The sequence below is a fragment of the Stegostoma tigrinum genome, unplaced genomic scaffold (genome assembly GCF_030684315.1).
Source record: "Stegostoma tigrinum isolate sSteTig4 unplaced genomic scaffold, sSteTig4.hap1 scaffold_63, whole genome shotgun sequence".
NCBI lineage: Eukaryota > Metazoa > Chordata > Chondrichthyes > Orectolobiformes > Stegostomatidae > Stegostoma > Stegostoma tigrinum.
In genome coordinates, this window is record NW_026728568.1 from 630,536 (window position 1) to 657,213 (window position 26,678).

At 43.0% G+C, this 26,678-nt stretch overlaps 1 protein-coding gene across 6 annotated transcripts in view; it reads right to left on the reverse strand.

Annotated features, from left to right (window-relative positions):
* LOC132209042 (dystrophin-related protein 2-like) overlaps window positions 1-26,678 on the reverse strand; it is a 150,392-nt gene that overhangs the window by 101,724 nt on the left and 21,990 nt on the right. For 3 of the 6 annotated variants that reach the window (XR_009445121.1, XR_009445120.1, XR_009445122.1), the window contains exon 1: window positions 7,906-8,019. Coding sequence is in view for 3 of the 6 variants with exons in the window: in XM_059644254.1 (XP_059500237.1) it covers window positions 23,215-23,443; window positions 25,374-25,575 (431 nt within the window). In the remaining 3 variants the exon portion in view is untranslated. Of the gene's footprint in view, window positions 1-7,905; window positions 8,020-9,178; window positions 9,346-23,199; window positions 23,444-25,373; window positions 25,576-26,678 lie in introns of those variants that run through there. The other 3 variants (XM_059644255.1, XM_059644256.1, XM_059644254.1) reach the window with 3 other exon arrangements.

The following is a 26,678-nucleotide window of genomic DNA, read 5'->3' on the forward strand; positions in this document are numbered from 1 at the left end:
AGGGGTGATAGATTTGAGATAGATGTCAGAGGCAGGTTCTTTACTCAGAGTGGTAAGGACGTGGAACCCCCTGCCTGCCAATGTAGTTAGCTCAGCCACATTAGGGGCATTTAAACAGTCCTTGGATATGGATGATAATGGGATCATGTAGGGGGATGGGCTTAGATTTGTTCACCGGTCCGCCCAGATCGTTGCAATGGGCAAAAAAGCACACCATTGTCTCTACTTCCCAGGAGGCTAAGGTAATTCTGTGCGTCCACAAGGACAACTTTCACTGATGTACCACAGAAAGCATCCTATCTGGATGCATATCACAGCACGGTTCCTTCAGCTAAACAATCACAAGTTATTATGGCTCCTGCCTTTCTTCTTCAAGGCAGAATTGGTTCTGCTTTGTCATAACTATATTGGGAGAAAATCCATGCTCAGTGCAAGTTAATTCTTCCAACAATTGAGATACCATGGAATACTGAGCAATGAGTTGGTGTGAGAGAGAGAGAGAGAGAGACAAAGACAGAGAGGTTGGTCGGGGGGGGGGGGGGTGGAGGGAGACAGGGACAGAGAGAGAGATGGGCGATGAGGGAGAGAGAGAGACAGTCAGACAGACAGAATGGGCGACAGAATGTGAGCGTGTGAGTGCCTGCATCAGACAGTGTGAGAGATGTTGCTGAGGTGGAGATAGTTGAGAGTGACGATCACCAACGATCTCTCCTGGTCCACCCAGATCGTTGCAATGAGTGAAAACAGCACACCAATGCCTCTATTTCCCCAACAGCAGCTTCTTCACCGCTGCTATTGGACATCTGACAAAGGAAGTCAGGAAACATATCAAAGAAAAAGAGACAGCCTATAAAATGGCCAAGAGCACTGGGAAATCAGAAGATTGGGAAGGCCACAAAAACAGACAGAGGATAACAAAGAGAGCAATCAGGAAGCAGAAGATCATATATGAAGGTAGGCAAGCTAGTAATATTAGAAATGACAGTCAAAGCTTTTTTCAATACATAAGAAGCAAACGAGAGGCAAAAGATGATATTGGGCCGCTCCAGATTGATTCTGGAAGGCTATTGATGGGAGAAAAGGAAATAGCTGAAGACCTTAATAAGTACTTTGCGTCAGTCTTCACAATGGAAGACATGAGTAGTATGCCAACAATTAGGGAGAGCCGGGGGCAGAGTTGAGTACAGTAGGCATTACAAAAGAGCAAGTGCTAGAAGAGCTCAAGGGTCTAAAAACTGATAAATCTCCTGGCCCCGATGGGCTACATCCTAGAGTTCGGTGGGAGGTGGCTGAGGAAATCGCAGAGGCTTTGGTCGTGATCTTTCAAAAGTCACTGGAGTCAGGGAAAGTCCCAGATGATTGGAAAATTTCTGTTGTAACTCCCTTGTTTAAGAAAGGATCAAGGCAAAAGATGGAAAATTACAGGCCGATTAGCCTAATCTCGGTTGTTGGTAAAATTCTAGAATCCATTGTCAAGGATGAGATTTCTAAATTCCTGGAAGTGCAGGGTCAGATTAAAACAAGTCAGCATGGATTTAGTCAGGGGAGGTCATGCCTATTCGAATTCTTTGAAGAGGTGACAAGTATGTTAGACCAGGGAAACTCAGTAAATGTTGTCCATCTAGACTTCCAAAAGGCCTTTGATACAGTGCCTCACGGGAGGCTGCTGAGCAAGGTGAGGGCCCATGGTGTTCGAGGTGAGGTACTGGGTTGGATTGAGGATTGGCTGTCTGACAGAAGGCAGAGAGTTGGGATAAAAGGCTCTTTTTCGGAATGGCAACCGGTGACGAGTGCTGTCCCGCAGGGTTCAGTTTTGGGGCCACAGCTGTTCGCCTTATATGTTACTGATCTGGATGAAGGGACTGGGGGCATTCTGGCGAAGTTTGCCGAAGATACGAAGATAGGTGGACAGACAGGTCCTACTGAGGAGGTGGGGAAGCTGCAGAAAGATGTAGACCATTTAGGAGAGTGGTCCACGAAATGGCTGATGAAATTCAATGTGAGTAAATGTGAGGTTTTGCACTTTGGTAAAAAGAATACAGGCATGGACTATTTTCTAAATGGTGAGAAAATTTGCAAATCAGAAGTGCAAAGGGATCTGGGAGTGTTGGTCCAGGATTCTCTACAAGTTAACTTGAAGGTCGAGTCCGTAATTAAGAAAGCGAATGTAATGTTGGCGTTTATCTCAAGAGAGTTGGAATATAAAAGCAGCCATGTGCTTCTGAGGCTTTATAAGGCTCTAGTTAGGCCCCATTTAGAAAACTGTGTCCAATTTTGAGCCCAACACCTCAGGAAGGACATACTAGCCCTGGAGCGTGTCCAGCGGAGGTTCACACGGATGATCCCTGGAATGCTAGGTTTAATGTATGATGAACGGCTAAGGATCCTGGGATTGTCCTCATTAGAGTTCAGAAGGTTGAGGGGCGATCTAATAGAAACTTACAAGATAATGTATGGTTTAGAAGGGGTGGACGCTCGGAAGTTGTTTCCGTTAGGCGGGGAGACTAGGACACGTGGGCACAGCCTTAAAATTAGAGGGGGTAAATTTAAAACTGAAATGAGACGACATTTCTTCAGCCAGAGAGTGGTGGGCTTGTGGAATTCATTGCCGCAGAGTGCAGTGGAGGCCGGGACGTGAGATGCCTTCAAGGCAGAGATCAACAAATTCTTGATCTCAAAAGGAATCAAGGGCTATAGGGAGAGTGCAGCGAAGTGGTGTTGAAATGCCCATCAGGCATGATTTAAATGGTGGAGTGGACCGGATGGGCCGAATGGCCTTACTTCCACTCCTCTGTCTTAAGGTCTTATGGACAGGTACATGGATGGGCAGGGAGCAAATGGACACAGACCCTTAGAAAATAGGTGACAGGTTAGACAGAGGATCTCGATCGGCGCAGGCTTGGAGGGCCGAAGGGCCTGTTCCTGTGCTGTAATTTTCTTTCTTCTCTTTATTTGTACTCTTGCCTCTCTCTTACCTTTATAGCTGAAAAAAAACTCCTGCAATTTTTTTTTAATATTACCCTCATTAATATTGCCCTCATATTTCATCATCTTCCCCCTTATTGCCTTTTTAGTTGTCCTCTGCTAGTTTTCGAAAGGCTTCCCAATCCTCTGGCTTCCCACTCACCTACACCACATTTTATCCTTTTTCTTTTGCTTTCATCCTGTCCCTGACTTATCTTGTTAGTCGTGGTTGCTGATCTTTTCCTGATCTCAACTCCACTCTCCTGCCAGCTCCCCATGGCCCTTGATCCCTATTTTTCATCAGAAACATATTTATTTCTTTCCTGGATCGGTCGATTGGTGCTGCCTCCATTGCATTCAGAGGCAATGAATTCCACAGATTCACAACCCTCTCCTCATCTCCATTTTGAACATTCCATCTCTCACTCAACAGCCACAGCTTCTTGTTTGAGACTGTTCCACAATGCAGAACATGTGCTCAATGCCCATCTTTTCAATCCCCTTTACTATTTTATATACCTCAATCAGAACCACCCCCTCACTCTTTCGAACGCCAGCAAGTACAAGCGCAAGCTACTCAGCCACTTCTCATATGACAGCCCTTTCATCCCTGGAATCAATCAGTTAAACCTCCTCCGAACTGCCTCCAGTACAAACGTATCCATCCTCAGTGAGGGGATCTAAACTGGACACAACACTCTGGTCTCACCAACACCCAATGTATGAGGAAAAACACTTTGTTACTTTAATGATCCAGTCCTTTTGTGACAAATGCCAGAGTTCCATCTGCCTTTCTTATGCTATGCTATACCTGCATACCCACTTTCGGCTATTCATGCACAAAGGCAGCCAGATAACAGACTTTGAATCTTCCTTCCATTTAAATAATAATTCGCCCTTTTTTCCCCTGGGCAAAACAGGCAAGCCTTGTGCTTATCCACATAAACCACCTGCCAGATTCTGGTCCATTCTCCTCGCCTGTCAATGTTCCGCTCTGTATGTTCTATTTCACATCACAGGCTGTTGTCCCACCTATTTCAGAATCATCCATGCATTCTGTTATGTTACATTTTGTCTCTGCTTACATATCATTTGTATAGGTTACAAATAGTTGAGGTCAGAGAACTGAACCCGCAGCACCCCACTAGTGACAATTCACCATCCAGGCAAAGACTCATTTATCCTGACACTCAGCTTTCTGTCAGTTAGCCAGGCCTTTATTCAAACCAATATTCTACCCTTCATCCCCTTGGATCTAACGTTCTGGTTCACATTTTTATGCAGCAACTGGTCAAATTCTTTCTGGAAATCTCAATATGCCACATCCCTCGGATCCCTGTACAAGATCCTCAATTCTGCCACCTCATCAGTTCCTGACTTCATTACAGCTTTTGTTCAAACATGGTCGAAAGAGTTGAATTCCGGAGGTGAGCTAAGGATGGCTACATTTGACCGAGTGTGGCATCAAGGAGCGCTACCAAAACTGGAGCTGATGGGAATCCAGCAGAAACTCACCACTGGTTCGAATAATATCTGCACAGAGGACGATATTTTTTCCATTCTTTCATGGGAAAGAGGGCATTGCGGGTTAGACCAGCTTTTATTGCCCATCTCAAATTGCATAACTGATATCTGGAGTTCCATGTAGGCCACACCAGGCGACGCAGTTTCCTTCCCTAAAGAACATCAGTGAATCAGATGGGTTTTTCCAACAATTGACAATGGATTTACGGTCATCATTAGACTCTTAATTCCAGATTTTCATTGAATTCAAATTCCATTATGTGCCATCGTGGAATTTGAACCAAGTCCTCAGCACATTACCTGAGTGTTTGGATTATTAGTCCAGTCATAATACCATTAGGTCATCGCCTCTCCTAAAGGGAGGCATTTTGGTTGTTGGAGGTCACCTGCAGGAGGTCCTGAGAGTACAGTCCTAAGCCTAACCATCTTCAGCTGCCTTATCAATGACCTTCTCTCCATCATAAGCTCAGAAGTGGGGATGTTCACCAGAGATAGCAGAATATTCAGCATTATTCACCACTCCTCAGATAGTGAACCTGTCCATGTCCAAATGCAACAAGGCCAGAACGATGTCTAGGCTTGGGCTGCTAAGTGGCAAGTCGCATTTATACTTTACAAATACTAGGTAATGACCATCTCCAGTAAGAGAAAATCCATAAATTGTCCCTCGACATTCAATGGTGTAACCATCACTGAATTGTCCGCTATCAAAATCCCAGGTTTTACCAGTGAACAGAAATTCAACTGGACTTCCTATTTAAATGCAGTGGCTACAAGAGCAGGCCCAAAGTTCGGATTACTGCATCAAGTAACTCACCTCCTGATTCCCCAGGCCTGTCTACCAGCTACAGGAACAAGTCAGAAGAATGGTGGAATACTCCCCACTTGCCTAGATGGGTGCAGATGCAAAAGCACTCAACAAGTTCAACACCATCCAGGAAAAAGCAACCTACTCCCTCCAGTGCTCAAAAGCAGCAGTGTGTACCATCTATGAGATGCACTGAGAAATCTGCAAAAGATCCTGAGATAGGACTTTCCAAACCTATGACAAATTTCAGCTACAAGGGCAAGGGTAACAGATATATGAGAACAGCACCACCTACAACACCCTGTCTAAGCCACTCACCATCTCAACTTGGAAATATATTGCTGTTCTTTCACTATCACTGGGTCAAAGTCCTGGAAATTCGCCCCTGACTGACTGAGTCTACCTACAGCACATGGACTACAATGATTCAACAATGACAAGGGTAACTAAGGATGGGAAGTAAATGCTGGCCCAGTTAGTGATGCCAGTGGCCCAGAAACAAATAACAATTAAGTATCACCTATCTCTTCTTAAGTCCAGTTTCTCATGTAGCACCATTCTGATTAATCTATAAAACCTGGTCTTTCTATAGCAATGCTCAAAGCTACACACAGTACTCAGTTGTGATCAAATCATAGTCTGCACAATATTAAGAACCATCACTGGCTGATAAGTATGATTGCCCAGCTAGGAAATTCCATATCACAGGTCCTGAGCTCTGTGCGGGTTGATTAGCCTGAACTGGAGCCACATATCTGACCACACGTTTAGGAGGTCTTTCGGAGTGGTGGAAGTGGTCTCGGCCTTGAGAACATTGGCATTCCTTTCTCCAGTTCCTTTCCCACACTTCAACTTCTTGTCTGGTGTTCATGAAGAATTATGTGCCTTCATACAGGAGATTCCCCCAAGTTGGTTTCTTCTGAATGGGGATATCCATACTTTGACCTCCAAGTACTACTTCTTGAAGGAACATTTCAAGGTCTTTTAAATGCTTCCTTTGACTTCTTCTTGTTCAGATGCCTTCCTTGAGTTGGCAAAAATTTACTTTGGTAGTCATAACTTAGGCATCCCAAGTACATGGCAATCCCAATGAGGTTTGTTTCAAATCATCATGGCATCAATGCTGATGCTGGGAGGTTTTTCCTCCTCGCTGATGTGGAGAATCCATGATAAAACTGTGCTGAACGGGTCTTGAAGTGGCAGCTCTATGTTATCCAGGTTTCACAGTCATATAGAAGAGGCTGAACGATGCATGCCTTGAACTCAAGGATCTTGCGATCAGCACAGATGTCACAATTGAGCATTCTCATCCTTAGGAGTCCAAAGGTGCCACTCGCAGATTGGACGTAATGTTAGAATCTCTGTATCGATGTCAGCCTTAAAAGAGAGAGAGCGTCCCATCTAAGGGAAATGTTCTACATTTGGGAGGATTTCTCTATTAATTTTGATGAAAAGATGGATCACAACATGACAGATTGGTAAAGGATTTGAGTCATCTTGAGGTTCGAACACAGAACATAACAGCGCAGTACAGGCCCTTTCGGCCTTGATGTTGTGAAACCAACCTGAAGTCCAACAAACCTACACTATTCCATTATCATCAATATGTTTATCCAACAACCATTTAAATGCCCTAAAAGTTGGCAAGTCTACTACTGTTGCAGGCAGGGCATTCCACGCCCTTACTACTCTCTGAGTAAAGAACCTACCTCTGACCACTGTCCTATATCTATCACCCCTCAATTTGAAGCTATGTCCAGCCCGTGTCAAACATGGCCATCCGAGCCAAAAGATTCTCACTGTCCACCCTATCTAATGCTCTGATCATCTTGTCCGGTTCCATTAAGTCGCCTCTTAATTTTCTTCTCTCTAACGAAAACAGCCTCAAGTCCCTCAGCCTTTCCTCAAAACGCCTTCCCTCCATACCAGGCAACATCATGATAAATCTCCTCTGCACCTTTTCCAATGCTTCCACATCCTTCCTGTGATGCGGTGACCAGAACTGTAGGTAATACTCCAAGTGCAGCTGCACCAGAGTTTTGTACAGCTGCAACATGCCCTCATGGCTCTGAAACTCAATCCCTCTACGAATAAAAGCTAACACACCGTATGCCTTCTTAACAACCCGATCAACCTGGGTGGCAAATTTAAGGTTGAGGCTAATTCTTCAGTATACTTCTGCAAAGGCCTTAAGGGAGATTTGAAGACTTCTGAGAGCGGAAATGACATTGTGAACCACATACTGAAGTTCCATATGCGAGGTCAGTGTCATTTTCTTCTTCGATTTCAACTGGTTGAGGTTAAAAGGTTTTCCATCAATCCTGTCCAGGCCACTGGGAAGCTTGTTCTTCACGAGATTAAGAATGGCGGTGACAAAGCTGGAGAAAAGGGTGGGCGTGATGACACATTCTTCCTTGAGCCTCAACTTGACCTCAAAGAGCTTCTGCACAATATTGCATTTCTGGTATTGAAGCCTGATTTAAGCTGTTGGCCTTTTATCATTTTAGCAAACTACTTCAACTTTGAGGGAAGATTGTATTTAAATGGTTAAATCCCTAAGTTTCCACTGATTGGAACAATTCTATCAAGTGGAATAATATATTACTCACCGGAGTGCAGTACTCCACCATGGGGCAATGTAACTTGTGTCCCTTTGATGTGCGCCCCGAAAAGAAACAGCTTTGGCAGATGTCAGAATTGAAGTGCTTGAGACTGCGGTACCTATAAAGAAAGAACAAGAAGTAAGAGAAATGTTCATTTTTGTTTAGATATTTTCAACCTTTGAAGGAATGCAAGTTAAGTAGTTAAATTACATATTTCTTTTTATTTTGAAGAAACGGTAAATTGTTTGGGGAGAAACAAATGCTAGGAAAATCGGGGAAAACTGTCACAACTCCCCCAGTCAATTTTCATAATGAAATATCTCATCCCTGGAATCATTCCTGTAATTTGGTCCTGCTCTGTCTCCAACATTTTCACAAAGTTCCCTTCACATGGAAGGTTTTCATCTGCCATGGTGGCATAAACCTATTCAGAAGTAACCTTGCCAGAATCTTCCCAGCAATGGAAAGGCTGGTGATCCCATGGTTCTTTGAGCAATCTGACATTTCTCCTTCAGTTTTGTACAAGATATGGCATCTTAAAGATTCTGTGAAATCCTGCCCTGTTCCTCATAGTCCATGAAAAGCTAACAGATCTTGGCCTTCAGAGTTAGGCCACCATTCCTCAAGCTTCAGATGGAATTCAATTGACTCCGGGTCGCTGTTGCTCTTTACTTAGTTACGGCAGTCATAGTTTCATCCACAGTTGGGGTCTCACTTCTTAGACAGGGAGTTGTTTGGTCAGATCAATGGCAGTAACATGCACCTTTTCCAAGATGGTCAATCGTAGAAATGTAGGAGAATAGTTAACCAAAAAGGTTCAATTACCCCTTAGAAATCCTGTCCAAATATGCATTTTAATTTACTAATTATGGACAAGAAGTTTTATCGATCATTTAGCAACACCACAGCAATCACTTTCATAGGATGCACACACACTGATTACAGGACTAATAAAAAGGCCTTTCTGTAAATTCCCAATAATTGCAAATTACAGAAGCAACCGCAAGTCGAGTTACAATCCGTTCTGAGCCACAGTGTCTGTGATCAATGCAACTGTGAACAAAATACCATAAACATGCAGCATTCACCTCTCACAAAAATTAAGGTAAAGAAGTTGATACTTAATTTATCCTAATTACTTCTCTGGTCCATAAATTTGTTGGGATTTTTGACGATTTCAGTTATCATTTACTGACAGAGTTTCCAATAGAACATCTAAAGTTAAAGCTTTCTTTAAAAACTAATTCCCACTAACTTTCTGCTGGTTTGCACATCTCACCTGAAACCTACGATTGGGTACTCTTTGCAGATGTTACACTTAGCCTGATGTTTTGCAGTTTCAGCAGCTGCCACACGGTGTCGAACAGGCAGCCACACCATGGACTGAGGCTCCAATCTCATCCACTCGACAAAGCGTTCAACATCAATCTCTGGTTTGTTCTGGCCCTGGAGGGAAATAAAAGATCAGCTGCATGATTAATTATGTCAAGCTTACGTCCGCTATCCTCAGTGATATGGTATCTCATACACTATCACTGGGGTTTCTGACATTGTTTTTTGTCATTAATCTAATAAAAACATTGACTACTTATCAACATGATAGCCTTGGATTAGTGGTGGTACATGTTGGCCTCTGGAACCAATTCAAACCAAAAATGAGCACAAAAATCATACTGGCAAGTGGACCCGCTTGACCTTATGAATTGGTGCAGAGCACACTTACATGTTGGAAGCAACTGCGGATACTTGGTTCAATGTTGCAGCCTCCAAATGAAGCTACCTCACCCAGCTGCCAAGGGATCTGGACTGCATCGTAAAGCAAAAGACTCAGGCTTCGTTGGTCACATAAATCTGTGGGTTCAGCGACTTGTTTGAAGAGATCTGCCAAAGTTATCCAGAAGAAAAATATTGATATTCCTCAACTTAAGGGAGGTAGTTGAGAGTTCAATACATCCAATACATCTTCCTCAATTGCCTTGTTTTGTAAATTATGTTAAAAGATTATTTTATGATCTTGATTGGCTATTTGCAAACAACTGTGGAAACAAAAACTTCTGTTTGTTTACAACAATGGACAATGTATGTTGTATGATTCTCCAAGGAAGTCATTTTGTCAATTTCTTTCTTGATTGTAAATCTCAAAACTCTCTGATATCTCCTCATTCATTTCACAGAGGTAATCTTTGTGTGGACCTGGAAAACATGGGCACTGTCCTCAATGAATATTTTGCGTCAATCTTTACAACGGAGAAGGACACTGCAAGTATAGATATCAGGGCAGAGGACCTCGGAACATCAGAGGTTAAGACATAGGGAGATGCAGCTGGTTTAGCAACTTTAAAAGTGGATACATCTGCAGGCCGAACTGAAACGTATACCAGTTAGCGAGGGAAGTGAGGGAGGAGATATCTGGGCCCCTGGCAGCAATTTTCAAACCCTTGTCAATCACACGTGAAGTCATGAAGGACTATTAACATTGTCCCACTATTATCAAACGGACAAAGAAACAGACCAGGAAATTAAAGACCAGTCAGAATAATCTCAGCACTGGAGAAGCTACAAAGAGGCATTCTTAGGGGTAGAATGTACTTGCATGAATTAATCAGGGATAGTCAGTATGGATTTGTTAAGATGAGGTCACATTTCAGAAATTTGATCCAAATTTGAGGAGATGTTGGAAGATTGATGAACTTCTGCATTTGATGTTGACTTAGTAAAGTCCCCCTTGGCAGACTGATCAAGAAAGCAACAGTCAACGGGATCAAAGGCAAAGAGGCACACTGGAGCCAAAACTGGCTGAGGCAGAGAGCACAGGGTGATTGATGGTAGAGGGATGTCTATTTGACAGGATGTTTGCTTTCAGTGGGGTTGTGCAGGGCTTGCCACAAGGACCCTTGAAGTTTGTCATGTATATTCTTCATTTGGGCTTAAACACAATTTGTATGACCGTGTCACTAGCAAATCACTAATTCAGTGAGGAGGATATCGGTGGAATGGTCATGTAAATAACAGCCATGGAATCAAAGGCAAATTGGCAAATTGGTTGACAGACAGGAAGAATAAACTTCAGGAGGAGATCAACAGACTGGTCAGCGGGACACAGCAATTGGAACTCAACCAGGAAAAGTGTGAGCTAACGAACTCGGGAGGGCTAACAAGGCAAGGGATCACACTATGAAGGGTGTGATCCTGGAGATTACTGAAAAAACCAAGATGCTGCCTGGGCTGGGGGTTCTCATGGAATCATAGAGTACAGAAGAGGTCCTACAGCCCACTAAGGCTGTACCTCTAAAAATACACTGCGACATTTTTACACACTAGACCATTCTCAAAAATATTATGACATTACAAGTGCTCATCCAAGTACTTTTCAAAGGTTGTACGGTTTCCTGTTTCAACTTCCCTCCCAGGCAATGCATTCCAGACCTTTACCACACTCTGGATGAAAATGATTTTCCGCAAAGCTCCTCTAAATTTCCCGTCTTTCTCTTTAAAATTGTGCCCTGTTGTTATTGATGCTTTAACTAAGGGGAACAATGCTTTCTACTCAACCTATCTATACCTCTCATAATCTTCTATGCCTCTATCAGGACCTCCACTCACCCCGCCAAACGTTCTCTGCTTCACAGAAAATAATCTGAATTTTTCCAGCCTTTCTTCACAGCTAAAATGCTCCAACACATGCAACATCCTTTTCATTCCCTCCAGTACAATCACATCCTTCCTAATGGGTGGTGACCAAAACTCCACACGTGACTCCAGCTGTGGCCTAACCAAACTTTTAAACAGCTCCAAAGTGACCTCCCCACTCTTACAATCTATGCCACGACTGATAAAGGGAGATGTCCTATATGTCTTTGTAACAACCCTTATTAGCCTGACCTGACTCCTTCAGGAATTTATGAACAAGTACCCCAGGATCCCTTTTCTCCTCTAAGCTTCCCAGTGTCCTGCTATGCATTAGATTTAGATTTAGGTTTTATTATCACATGTATTCAATACAGGGTACAAGAGTACAATGTCACCTCAGACGGTGCCATCTCAGGTACAAAGTACCTCGGTACGAAATTTTAGATGCAGATGTAGAAAATTTATCCATCCTTCTTTACTCAGAGTCGTAGGGGAGTGGAATGCAATGCTGGAGATGGTAGTGGAGTCAGCCTCATTAGGGGCATTTAATCGGCTATTAGTCAAGCACATGAATGACAGTATAGGGTAGGAGTGGAGGTTAGATAGACCTTAGGATGACGGTAAAAGTTCGGTACAACATCGTGGGCCGAAGGGCCTGTACTGTGCTGTACCGTTCCATGTTCTATGTTAGAAAAATAAATGAATAAGTTAACAAGTTCAGCACGACAGTCTTCTTAATATAACAGTAGAAAAATAAAAACAAAAGTTTAAAAAGTCAAACATTACAGTCCTTTCTGAAGCCACGAGTTTGCAGACACACTGAACGAGGGCTCCACAGTGACGGCTCGTATTCCCCTGTGCTGGGCTCAGGCCCGCCCATCCTTGCCAGTGGACTTCACTGCTGACGGCCGTTGCTGTCCTCCATCGGGCATGACAGGCTTTGCCACATGAAGTACTCTCTTATCTTATTCCTTCTTCAGGCTATATCAATTTGCCACTGACCTGCCCAACTGACCGATGCCAAGAGTGGAGCAGACAAGGGGACCTGGTAAAGGTGTTTAAGATTTTGAAGGGCATAGAAAGGATAACTGGAAGTTGCTTTTTCCATTCGTAGACAGGGGAGGGGAGTTGAGGAGAACCTATTTACCCCAGTGTGGTGGGAGTCCTGAGTTCACTGACTGAAAGTGTGACTGATTCAGAAAGTGTCTGAATATTTAAGCAGTATTTAGATGTTCACTTGTGTTGCCGTAGGCTCCAGGGCTATGGGCCAAACAGTCAAAAAGGAAATCAATGCCATGTGAGTTCAATGTAGACAGATCTTTGTTGAGTAGTGCAGGAACTACAGACCACACGGCCTCCTCCTGTGCAACAAACATCCATGAGTCTATAATTACACAGCTTTTCTTGGAGGCATTTCTCCACTTGACTGATTCTTTGTAAAAGCAAGGCTAACAAAATAAATCCTTTTTATTAAAAGCTTCCATCTCACTGAGAAAGCTTCAGGCCAATTTGATAATCTGCTCTCAAAGATCTGCTCATATTTTGATAGTTGGGACAAATTCTACTGTCAGGGCTGACACAATCCACAACATTCTAAATCAATCAACAATATTCCAGAAAGATGATCATTTGCCTATCCGACCGATTTTAACTGATGCTTTAAAAAAATAGAGAAATAAATCTGGATCTGTCAAAAACTAATCAGTTCTTCCTTTGACCATACCCATACGTACCAGCTTTCAATGAAATATGCCCATTAGTTTGTGAGATACATTGTTGACAAACAGCACAACAAATGGGCAAAAACATAACCTCACACTAAGTGTTACCACTGCTGCAACTGAGCACTTGAGTCATACCACAGTTCTGAATATTTTTCCCAGTATTCTAATGATGAAAACATGATTGGGAACAAAAACAGCTGCTAAGGTTAGTGTCTTTGAGAAACAATAGCATCATACATATGTAGCGCATCATTTATCTTGCAGGAATGCACTGTGCAGATTCTGCACAGACCAAGTTATGACTTAACATTCATAGTGGTAATGACTAATTACAGAAATATACTAATACAGCAAACCTTTTGTTAAACAGCACCCGTGGTACCAGGAATGTGCTGAGTAATCAAAAATTCCAGTTGATCAATAGGTGCACACGCACAAAAAAACACACACTCAATAATCGGAACATAATGCACAGGATATATGCATCACTGTTCTCCTTCATTTACAGTATAAATACCTTCAGTAATGAAGCAACTTTGCCTTAACTAAAACTTACTGGCAGGGAGCCTTCTCACTTGCACCCTCACCAGACATCACAGAGATTATGAGAATACAGTAAACATCTGGTGTATAATTTTTGTCAGTTTATTGAGTGTGCTAGTTTGTTAAACAAAGTTTACATACAGTTAAATCTACAGTTTACATGTGTATCAGCAATGATAGATTTAGTACTGACACTTGTATTTTTCCTCTAGATGATCCTTGAAGAGTCATGTCAAGCCAATTTTCAAAGAAAGCACTCTGATTCTTCCACTCATACCCCTGGAAAAGGAAGTTGCAGAATGTCATGACTGACTTTACTTATTTGAATACAGCATAACATACATAGAACATCGAACAGTACAGGCCCTTCAGCCCACAATGTTCTGCCGAACTTTTACCCTAAACCTCAGGTCTATCTAACCTCCACCCCTATCTTAAACTACCATCCATATGCCTGTCTAATAGTCACTTAAATGCCCCTAATGAGGACGACTCCGCGACCCACTCGAGCTGAAACAAAGATCTCTTTGAATTGTCATTTGTCAGACATGTATTGAATCAAAAAACAAATTTCTCACTTCCATAGATTTCTACAGCATCTTAATATGATTTGTGAAGATTATACTCCACCCTTTCATTTAATAAATACAACTTTAAACAAAATGCCACTATATAGAACTTGTATGTTGGTATTTGTGCATATGCCATTTCAGTTTGTGTGATCTGTTTCGATGCAACGAGTGATAAACACTTTGATTAAAATGGTTGAGAGCAGTATATGTGAGATTTAATACCATGTTTAATCTACAGATAGTCCATCTGCAGGTAGTTATTCATGAGACTCAACTGACGTCATGTCTCAGGGGAGCTTGTGATCTCTGGGTTATGCACTGTTTGACCATTGCCGACTGGTCACTAGTTGAGTGGAAAGAGAACTACTAGCTGCTATCCATTTTCAACAAGTGATCACGATAATCTACCTGTGTTTCAACGTCCCATCAACATTCAAGAATTATTGCTCGAAGAGGCTTCTGTGTAACAAATAGGAGCGGAATCAAGATCAGCCATGTTGTTTTCCCTATCTGAACAAGCTGCCAACACCATACATAAAGGGACCGTCTTAATCATTCTTATACAATTAACTTTTACAATAGACAACAGGGGCAGGATAAGGCCATTCGGCCCTTCGAGCCAGCACCACCATTCATTATAATCATGGCTGATCATCCACAATCAGTATCCTGTCCCTGCCTTATCTCCATAATACTTGATTCCACTATCTTTAAAAGCTGTACCTATCTCTTCTTGAAAGTGTCCAGAGACTTGCCCTCCACTGCCTTCTGGGGCAGAGCATTCCATATATCCACCACTCTCTGGGTGAAGAAGTTTTTCCTCAACTCTGTTCTAAATGCCCTATCCCTTATTTTTATACTGTGTCCTCTGGTTCTGGACTCAATCATCAGCAGAAACATGGTTCCTGCCTCCAGAGTGTCTAATCCTTTCATAATCTTATACGTCTCAATCAGACCCCTTCTCATCCTTCTAAGCCATGTCCCGGTACAGCTGCAGATGGACCTCTTTGCTCCGATACTCAATTCCTCTTGAAGGCCAGCATGCCATTGGCTTTCTTCACTGCCTGCTGTACCTGCGTGCTTGCGTTCATTGACTGATGTACAAGAACACCTGCATCTCGTTGTACTTCCCCTTGACCTAACTTGACTCCATTTCGATAGTAATCTGCCTTCTTGTTCTTGTCACCAAAGTGGATAACCACACATTTATCCACATTAAACAGCATCTGTCATGCATCCGTCCACTCACCTAGCCTGTCGAAGTCACCCTGTATTCTCATAACATCCTCCTCATATTTCACACTGCCACCCAGCTATGTGTCATTGGCAAATTTGCTAACATTACTTTTCATGCCTTCATCTATATCATTAATGTATATTGTAAACAGCTGCTGTCCCAGCACCGAACCTTGTGGTACCCCACTGGTCACCACCTGCCATTCTGAAAGGGACCCGTTTATCACTAGTCTTTGCTTCCTGTCAGACAGCCAGTTTACAACCAAAGTCAGTATTTTGCCCACAATACCATGTGCCCGAATTTTGCTCACTAATCTCCTAAGTGGGACTTTATCAAAGGCTTTCTGAAAGTCCAGGTAGACTACATCCACGAGTTTTCCCTCGTCCATTTTCATAGTTACGTTCCCAAAAAATTCCAGAAGATAAGTCAAGCACAATTTCCCCTTCGTAAATCCATGCTGACTCTGACCTATCCTGTTGCTGCTGTCCAAATGAATCGCAATTTAATTTTATAATTCTTTCCCACCACTGACGTCTGGCTAACCGGTCGATAATTTCCATTTTCTCTCTCCCTCCTTTCTTGAAAAGTGGGACAACATTAGCCACCCTCCAATCCGCAGGAACTGATCCTGAATCTAGAGAACATTGGAAAATGATTACCAATGTGTCCACAATTTCTAGAGCCACCTCCTTAAGTACCCTGGGATGCAGACCATCAGGACGTATCAGCCTTCAGACCCAACAGTCTATCCAACACCATTTCTTGCCTAATATAAATATCCTTCAGTTCATCCATTACCCTAGGTCCTTCAGCCACGATTACATCTGGGAGATTGCTTGTGTCTTGCCTAGTGAAGACAGATCCAAAGTACCTATTCAACTCTTCTGCCATTTCCTTGTTCCCATTAAATAAATTCACTCGTTTCTGTCTTCAAGGGCTCAATTTTAGTCTTAACCATTTTTTTTCCACACACCTAAAAAAAACTTTGACTATCCTCCTTTATATTTTTCGCCAGTTTTCCTTCGTACCTCATTTTATTCTCTGCGTATTGCCTTTTTAGTTATCTTCTGTTGCTCTTGAAAAGCTTCCCAGTCCTCCGGCTTCCCGCTAATCTTCGCTCGGTTATACTACTTCTCTTTTATCTTTATAGAGTCCTTAACTTCTCTCGTCAGCCACGGCCATCCCTGCCTCCCCTTAGGATCTTTTTTCCTCCTTGGAATGAACTGATCCTGCATCTTTTGCATTATATCCAGAAATACCTGCCATTGTTGTTTCACTGCCATCCCGGCGAGGGTATTGAACCATTGAACTTTAGCCAGCTCCTCCCTCATAGCTCCCTCGTTCCTACAATACTGACACTTCCAATTCTCCCTTCTCCCTCTCAAATTGCAGATCAAAAATTATTGTATTATGGTCACTACCTCCTCATGGCTCCTTTACTTCGAGGTCCCTGATCAAATCCGGTTGGTTGCACAACACCAGATCCAGAATGGCCTCCTCCCTGGTACGCTCCATACTGACTCTACATCTCCTGATTCTATGTCTCCACTCGCAAGGGACTGGAGATTTTATATTTCTTCACATTTATAATTTCATATTTTTTCACTATTTTTATTATTACTTCATTTCATATTTCTTTACTTCTGACTATTTTAAATACAACAGGTTTTCTTATGCTACATCAGTGACGACATTTCAAAGGTAGTTTAGCTGCCTATAAAGTACTTTTTATGCCTGAGACCATAAAATGTGCTACATAAATGCAGTTCTTTCTTTTATTAACTGCTGTAGTTGTGTGTTTCTTTGCCAATGGAGGATTGGCTACAATTACGCAGAGTAACATAAGTGAAATACATTTCCATGACAAAATTCCAAACCATGGTTACTCAATTAGAATAATAAAATATTGGCTGTTTGCAACCGAACACTGTAGATGAGCGAGCGTCACTTAGTCAGTAAAGTACCAAATAAATATGTTCCCGACATGGAGAATACAAATGAAAACTACGGTAATGCTCACAGGAAATTGGACAATGTTCTATTTTATGATCACAGCAATGCCATATCATCAACACATGCTTTAATAGATAATAAGTCACTCTGCGATATTTATTCATTTGTTTTTCATTCTCAAGATCATCTTGGCAAATCCTGTGAACCGGGACCACTTAGTTAGGACTTAATTCGCATTTTTTTCCACCTATAATAGAACATAGAACATAGAACATAGAACAGTACAGCACAGAACAGGCCCTTCAGCCCACAATGTTGTGCCGACCATTGATCCTCATGGATGCACCCTCAAATTTCTGTGACCATATGCATGTCCAGCAGTCTCTTAAATGACCCCAATGACCTTGCTTCCACAACTGCTGCTGGCAACGCATTCCATGCTCTCACAACTCTCTGCGTAAAGAACCTGCCTCTGACATCCCCTCTATACTTTCCACCAACCAGCTTAAAACTATGACCCCTCGTGCTAGCCATTTCTGCCCTGGGAAATAGTCTCTGGCTATCGACTCTATCTATGCCTCTCATTATCTTGTATACCTCAATTAGGTCCCCTCTCCTCCTCCTTTTCTCCAATGAAAAGAGACCGAGCTCAGTCAACCTCTCTTCATAAGATAAGCCCTCCAGTCCAGGCAGCATCCTGGTAAACCTCCTCTGAACCCTCTCCAAAGCATCCACATCTTTCCTATAATAGGGCGCCCAGAACTGGACGCAGTATTCCAAGTGCGGTCTAACCAAAGTTTTATAGAGCTGCAACAAGATCTCACGACTCTTAAACTCAATCCCCCTGTTAATGAAAGCCAAAACACCATATGCTTTCTTAACAACCCTGTCCACTTGGGTGGCCATTTTAAGGGATCTATGTATCTGCACACCAAGATCCCTCTGTTCCTCCACGCTGCCAAGAATCCTATCCTTAATCCTGTACTCAGCTTTCAAATTCAACCTTCCAAAATGCATCACCTCGCATTTATCCAGGTTGAACTCCATCTGCCACCTCTCAGCCCATCTCTGCATCCTGTCAATGTCCCGCTGCAGCCTACAACAGCCCTCTACACTGTCAACGACACCTCCGACCTTTGTGTCGTCTGCAAACTTGCTGACCCATCCTTCAATTCCCTCGTCCAAGTCATTAATAAAAATTACAAACAGTAGAGGCCCAAGGACAGAGCCCTGTGGAACCCCACTCACGACTGACTTCCAGGCAGAATATTTTCCTTCTACTACCACTCGCTGTCTTCTGTTGGCCAGCCAATTCTGTATCCAAGCAGCTAAGTTCCCCTGTATCCCATTCCTCCTGACCTTCTGAATGAGCCTTCCATGGGGAACCTTATCAAATGCCTTACTGAAGTCCATATACACCACATCCACAGCTTGACCCTCATCAACCTTACTAGTCACATCCTCAAAAAACTCGATAAGGTTTGTAAGGCATGACCTACCCCTCACAAAGCCGTGTTGACTGTATTTGATCAAGCCATGCTCTTCCAGATGGTCATAAATCTTATCCCTCAGAATCCTTTCTAACACCTTGCAGACGACAGACGTGAGACTTACCGGTCTATAATTGCCGGGGATTTCCCTATTTCCTTTCTTGAAGAGAGGAATTACATTTGCCTCTCTCCAGTCCTCAGGTACGACTCCAGTGGAGAGCGAGGATGCAAAGATCTTCGCAAGTGGCGAAGCAATTGCATTTCTCGCTTCCCAAAGCAGCCGAGGACAAATCTGATCCGGGCCTGGCGACTTGTCAATCTTAATGTTTGACAAAATTTTCAGTACATCAGCTTCCTCTATCTCTATCCATTCCAGCATGCACACCTGCTCTTCAAAGGTTTCATTCACTACACAGGTCGTTTCTTTCGTAAAGACAGAAGCAAAAAACTCATTTAGGGCTTCCCCTACCTCCTCAGGCTCCACACACAAGTTCCCTATGCTATCCCTGATCGGCCCTACTCTTTCTTTGACCATTCTCTTATTCCTCACCTAAGTGTAAAATGCCTTTGTGTTTTCCCGGATTCCTTCTGCCAAGCCTTTCTCGTGCCCCCTCCTGGCTCTCCTCAGACCATTTTTGAGCTCCTTCCTTGCCTGCATGTAATCCTCTCTAGCTGAACTTGACCCTAGCTTCCTCCACCTTATGTAAGCTACCTTCTTCCTTTTCACTAGAAGCTCCACCGCTCTCGTCATCCAAGGTTCCTTTATCTTACCCCGTCTTGCCTGTCTCAGAGGGACATATTTACTCATCACTCCCAACAACTGTTCCTTAAACCATCTCCACATGTCTATAGTTCCCTTACCATGGAACAACTGCTCCCAGTCCATGCTTCCTAACTCGTGTCTAATCGCATCATAGTTTCCTCTTCCCCAATTAATATCCTATTAATTCTATTAATCCTATAATATCCATGGTTTATCCATCTCCACTCTATGTTTGTCTGCAGGAAGATGAGTTGACAGGGGGTTTACAGTTTTAATTCATACAGATATATGTCCAATGTTTGTAAACATCTGTCTGTAGCTAGAATCTATGCTGTTGTAATAAATAGGTATTCTTGTTAAGAACAGAAAAGTGAAAACTGCCAGGTTAGAAAGTTCCAGCTACGCGCTTACCTGATGGAAATGCATTGACTGTGATATTAATATATATATAATTGTTAAATGAGAATACTGACGAATTTTGCTTATTGTTTCTGTGATGATCTAAACAATCCATTTGTCAACACTATAAAGTAGATATTGTTATTGTAAACACCCCTGAAAATGCAAAGAAAATTTCAAGAGGGGCCAAATAAGTAGTGTTGGGGAACAAAGAAATGGCAGAGGAACTGAACAAGTATTTTGCATCAGTCTTGAGGTTGGAAGGCACCAGTAGTAGAGCTTTAAGGGAGTCTGAAGCAGAAGTGAGTGCAGTGGCCATCACTAAGGAGAAGGTACAGGGGAAGCTGAAGGGTCTGTGTGGAATTTGTACATTCTCTCCATGTCTGCATGTGTCTCCGCCAGGTGCTCTGATTTCCATCCACAGTCCAAAGATGTGCAGGCAAGGTGGATCAGCCGTGGCAAATGTGAGCTTGCCGGGAAAGAGTACAGGGCTGGGTCTTGGTGGGATGTTCTTTGCGGAGGTGGTGCAGACCCAATGGCCTCTTTCCGCTCTGTAGGAATTCTATAATTCAGAGAAGATGGTAAATTACATGGACCAGATGGACTGTCCCCCAGAGTTCTGAAGGAGATAAGTGAGAAGACCATTGGTGATCTTTCAGGAATTACTGGAGTCAGGGTGGGTCCCAAAGGAGTGCAAAATGGCAAATATAACACCCCTGTTTAAAATGGAGGGAGGCAAAAGATGAGAAATTACAGACCTGTTAGCCTGGCGCTGGTCATTGGGTCAGATTTCAGAGTCTATTATTAAGGATGAGACCAGACAATGCTTGGAAGTACATGGCAATACTTGGAAATACATGGTAAATTGGGCTGAGAAAACACAACTTTGTCAAGGGAAGGTCTCTGTTAGTTTCTTTGGGAATGTAACCAGTGAGTCAAAACCAAAGAGAGCCATTGAACTTTATCTATTTGGAATTCCAGAAAGCCTTTGACAAGGTGACACACAGGAGTCTTCAAAATAAAAAATGAGCTTATGGTGTTCGGGAGTAGGTACTGGCATGGACAGAGGATCGGCTAACTGGCAGAATGCAGAGAGTGGCAATAAAAGGGTCTTTTTCAGGATGGCAGCCAGCAACTACAGGAGTTCCGCACTCATCAGAGATCAGACTACAGCCATTCACGTTATACATTAGCAATCTCGACAAAGGAACTGATGGTATTGTTGTCCACAGGGCGTTGTTGCTAAGTCTGCAGATGACATTTCGATAGGTGGAGAGGCAAGTAGTGTTGAGGAAGTGGGGAGGTCACAGAGAGTCTGTAGAGATGGGCAAGTACAGGCATAGACTATTTTCTAAATGGGGAAAGGCTTCAGAAATCTGAACCACAAAGATGCCCCAGTTCAGGATTCTTTTAACATGCAGGTTCAGTTGGCAGTTGGGAAGGCAAATGCAATATCAGCATTCATTTCAAGACGGCAAAAATATAAGAGCAGAGATGTATTGCTGAGGCTGTGTAAGGCTCTGGTTATCTTGCATTTGGAATATTAAGAGCAGTTTTTGGCCATCTATCTAAAGATGGATGTGCTGGCCTTTGTCAGGGTCTAGAGGAGGTTCTCAAACATAATCCTGGGGATGAAGGCACTGTCACGTGAGGAGTGGCTGAGAACTCTGGGTCTGTACTCGATGGAGTTTAGAAGGACGAAGGGGGTCACACTGAAGGTCAGTCAGGACTGGATAGAGTGGACATGGAGATGATGTTTCCACGAGTAGGAGAGACCAGGACCTGAGGGCACAGCCTCAGAGTCAAAGGGACCACCTTTCAGGATGGAGGTGAGGAGGAATTTCTTCAGTCAGAAAGTTGTGAATCTGTGGAACTCATTGATGCAGAAAGCTGTGGAGGCCAAGTCAGAGTTGATTTCAGGCATAGATAGATATGTTCTTGCTTAGTGAGGACACAGGAGGTTGAGAATGACAGATCCCACTCAATGGGCTGAATGGTCTAAATCTGTTCTGAAATCTGAAGGTCGAAAACACTGGAATGTTAGTTCAGTGTTATTTTTATTGCACTGCAAGGACAGTATCTCTCCAAAAGACCTAACAAATTTTCCCACTCTGTTGTTGCAAACATATTCAATAACTAGCAACAATGCTCCTATAGTGCCTCCCTCAGCCGACGCTAGTTAGTTCTACACTCATCGTAACTGCACGTGTTTGCCACCACTGAAACATCCCGGTATTACTGGCACTAGTGCCATGTTTAAAGGCTATTGTGAACCAGTAAAATACCCAGAATCCAGAACTGCCTTGTACAGTTCATAGCAATTGTCCCAGACAGGGCAGGAAAGGGGAAATTAGCACCTTATTTACAGATAGGGACCTGGAGGTCCTGGTGGATGGATTGGTGCAGTGGAGGACTGTCCTCTTTCCCAAGCACAAGCACAGGAGGCCACAACACAATATTCAGCCAGACTCATCTGAGGCTGTCCAGTGTCAATGCAGTCTCAACCACCAAAAGAACCATACAGCAGTGCTGCAGGATCAGTGACCTCTGCTCCAATGGAAGAGGATCCTCATTGGTCTGTGCTACCTCACATTCACACTCTCTCTAATTCTGCACCACCCTTCAGCACAGCTCATGTAATACCATTCTCACCAAAGCATTCAATGTCTGTCTTCGCTTGCTCTCGTCTACTTGAGGCCCCAAGGCTATTATTCCTGTATGTTCTCTGTGCCTCTTGCTCTCACCCAGGAGACCTCACCTCCCTTCCCAAACATACATGAGCACTAACAAATGCACCAGCTCATTTCATCTCACTCAATTCCTCCCTTTGTTTCATTCCAGGAAAAACAGCCCACAGTAGGGCAGAAAGAGCTAACACAGGTAGTGAGGTGTCTAATGTTTGACTTCTCACAACCTATGACGACAGTGTCCTGACCATGGTCATTCTGAGCAGCCAACTAATTGCATCCAAGCCCCTCGAGTGATATCAGACAATGCCCTGGAGTTACCTAGATCTGCTGCCTGAAAGTGCCTCGCTTGACTGGAGACCATTCCCCTCGGAACCTGAAGCATGACCATGTGGTTGGAGACAATGCAATGCCTTCTGTGCTTCTGCAGCTGGCACAGACTGCAGGTGTGAGATCAACATATCACGGTGCTGAACGGCAACACATCCACTCCTTTGATTGATGACTGCTAACAAGCATGACAAGCTGTCTGGCTTGGTCTCGATGCTAAAAAGTTAATCAACATAGTAGCGTTATGAGTCTGTTAGATGTGGCGGAGGGGCAAACCTTAAGAAGACAAGGCAAATGAAGACAAGGCAGAGGAGCTGTTAGCATTCATGCAGGGACACAATGAGAGTTGAGAGCTCAAGCAAGGTGTCCTGATGTGTAACATGGCCCAATACATGAATGGGTGCCTGTCCCTGCATCCAAAAGTGCCCTGGCAGTAGCACTGCAATGAGGGGGGCTGCTGCAATCCAGAATGCAGCAATGAAGTACAGAAGAGTACTGAAAGCAGATCTGTGATGTGCCATGATGTTCTGAGGCTGGAACATGTCACATGTCAAAACTGTGGACATGGGGTGATCCTGATGGGTGTGGCTGCAGATGCTGCGGACTAGTGCCCAAGTTGGAGGTGCAGAGGAGCATCGAGCAATGTGGAAGCACCACACACCCACTCAGAATTTCATGTCGTTAATTCGGAGCATCCAGTTTCTGTCTGGCAGGTAGAAAAAGGGAATAAGTACTAATGAGGTGGTACTGGGAAATAGTGCATGTCGTTCAGTGCTCCCTAGCGAGAATTTCAGCTAAATATCTACAATTTCCCTGGAAAAGGCAACATTTTGGTTTTGACATCCTGAAGCAGCTTGAGCTGCTATCAATATGAAGGGTACGCACCTAATGAAGAATGTCAAAATTGACAGTCGCAATAACAATTTAATATTGGAACACATCTCATGCAGACAAAGCTCAATTTTATATTAATGGTAAATTCAAGGTGATTGGGGTGGATAGGAGGACACCGAAAGTTTAACCCTGGACGTCCATTGCCAAGTCCTAGAATTGTATCCAGCCTGGACTGAAAGAAAATAAAATTCTCTCCGCTTGCAAGGATTCCCCAATATACTGTCACAGTCCTAATACATTTCCAAGTGAAGTGCATAACATTATTCCTAAATGGAGTTTACTAAACAATCTGACTGAGATAAGCTGAACGACAATTAGTCTGGAAAATACCACAATGGCACAGTTAATGCTCTTCAAGATACTGGCTAGGTTAAAAAGTCTCAGTTATGAGATAGACTGGTATGCTGGGTTTGTTTTCCTTGGAGCAGAGGAGGCTGAGGTTGGGGTTGGGATCTGATTGAGGCAAAGAAAATTATGACAGGCACGGGCAGAATACATTGTGAGAATCCTTTCTCCATGGCACATGTGTCTAAGACCAGATGGCACAAGTTTACGGTGAGGATTAAATGCTTTGGAGGAAGTCTGAGGAAAAGCTTTTTCATCTAAAAAGTGGTAGACGTATGGAGCACGCTGCCTGAGAGGGTAGTTGAGGCAGGTATTCTCAACATTTAAAAAGCATCTGGGATGAGCATTTAAAATGCTCGGTCAAGTAGGCTGTGGAACAAGTGCAGATAAATGAGATTAGTGCAGCTTGGTGTATGTTGGGAGGCATAGACACGGTGTTTCTATGCTGTATGACTCTACGAGATTGAGGGTCACATAAAAATTTATTCTACATCTGGCCGTTTATTCCTTGACATTAACTGGATGATGTTCATATTGTGTACTTTATACACGTCTTTCTCCAGCACTAACATTTGTCACCGTGAAGAGCATTACAATCAGAGTGTCGAGATGTCTACATGATCCTGTACAGATCTGACCAAATGGATTCCAAAGTATATCAGTTTCAATTTTACGATTTAAAACAAAAATCGCTAAAACTTTCAACTACTTTATCTGTTTAAGTGAAATGAAATTAGAACATACTGAAACCTTATGTCAACAATACCAGGATTGATTTTAATCAGTCGACAATCTTCATATTCACTGAACGGATCATATACATATCAAAATCCAATCCGTCGGATGCAGTTTAAATGCACCTTAGGAGAATCTAAACATACTACATTAAAGTGTAAATCATACATACGTATCAAATACGTTCAGCAGCCAGTTCAGACACATGTCGACACAGAGTGGCACATTGACCAAGTCCTTGTGGTTTTGTTCCAAAACATCATAAATGGACGTTAAACAGTTGATTACTTCAGTCACATTCAGAAGTTGCTCGGTTTGTGTCAATTTGTGTTGATCAAAGACGCGTTGCGCTGTGTGCAACTCCAACAGATCCACTACAAAGGAGGAAGAAAACTAACTTTGATTACAGTTTTAACTTATTGAGCTATCAAATAAAATTAATTCCTGTATTTGGCCTAGAAATAAATACAATGATTCACAAAAGTACTCTGGAATGAAGGAAACAGGCCATTTCCTTCTCAAATGCACGATGTCAAATCTAACTAGGGAACCGTCAGTGATAATGTATGGTTTAGAAGGGGTGGACACTAGGAAGTTGTTTCCGTTAGGCGGGGAGACTAGGACCCGTGGGCACAGCCTTAAAATTAGAGGGGGTAAATTTAAAACTGAAATGAGACGACACGTCTTCAGCCAGAGTGGTGGGCTTGTGAATTCATTGCCGCAGATTGCAGTGGAGGCCAGGACGTTGGATGCCTTCCAGGCAGAGATCGACAAATTCTTGATCCCAAAAGGAATCAAGGGCGAGGGGGAGAGTGCAGGGAAGTGGTGTTGAAATGCCCATCAGCCATGATTTAAATTGCAGAGTGGACTTGATGGGCCGAATGGCCTCACTTCCACTCCTATGTCTTATGGTCTTATGATGCTGGTCATATTCTGTCGTTTGGTTCAGTAATTTCTGCAGAACAATGGTGGAGGAACAGTAGCTTTGTATGTTATGAAGCCCTCCTTTATATTTATGAAGCAGGACTCAGTACAATTTAAACTAAAACATCCATCTCTTTCAACCGACGTGCATTCTCACTACATCCAAATCCAAAGTACAAACTAATTGGCTCTTTACTCGTTTCAAATAGTGGATCTTACAACCCCTATTTCACTGCTGGTAATCAGCATTCATTTAAATCACACTAGGTTGCAGCTATGAAGTGTGTTAATCACACATTCTTGTTCATTTTAAAAAGGCGCTCTGTTACCTCGGTTTTGAACTAGATTTCTCTTATAATTTTGCTCTTTTGTCATACACATGGTATGTTCTACAGCGTCTACCAAAAACAATTAGTAGTTAAACAAGTATCAATTCAATTTTAGTTCACATGATGCCAACAAAATCTGGCAAACATGGTCAAAACATGGAATGCCAATCGAACCACTCCAAATACAACAGAACCTCCATAAATAAAATCTAATGGCAATATGA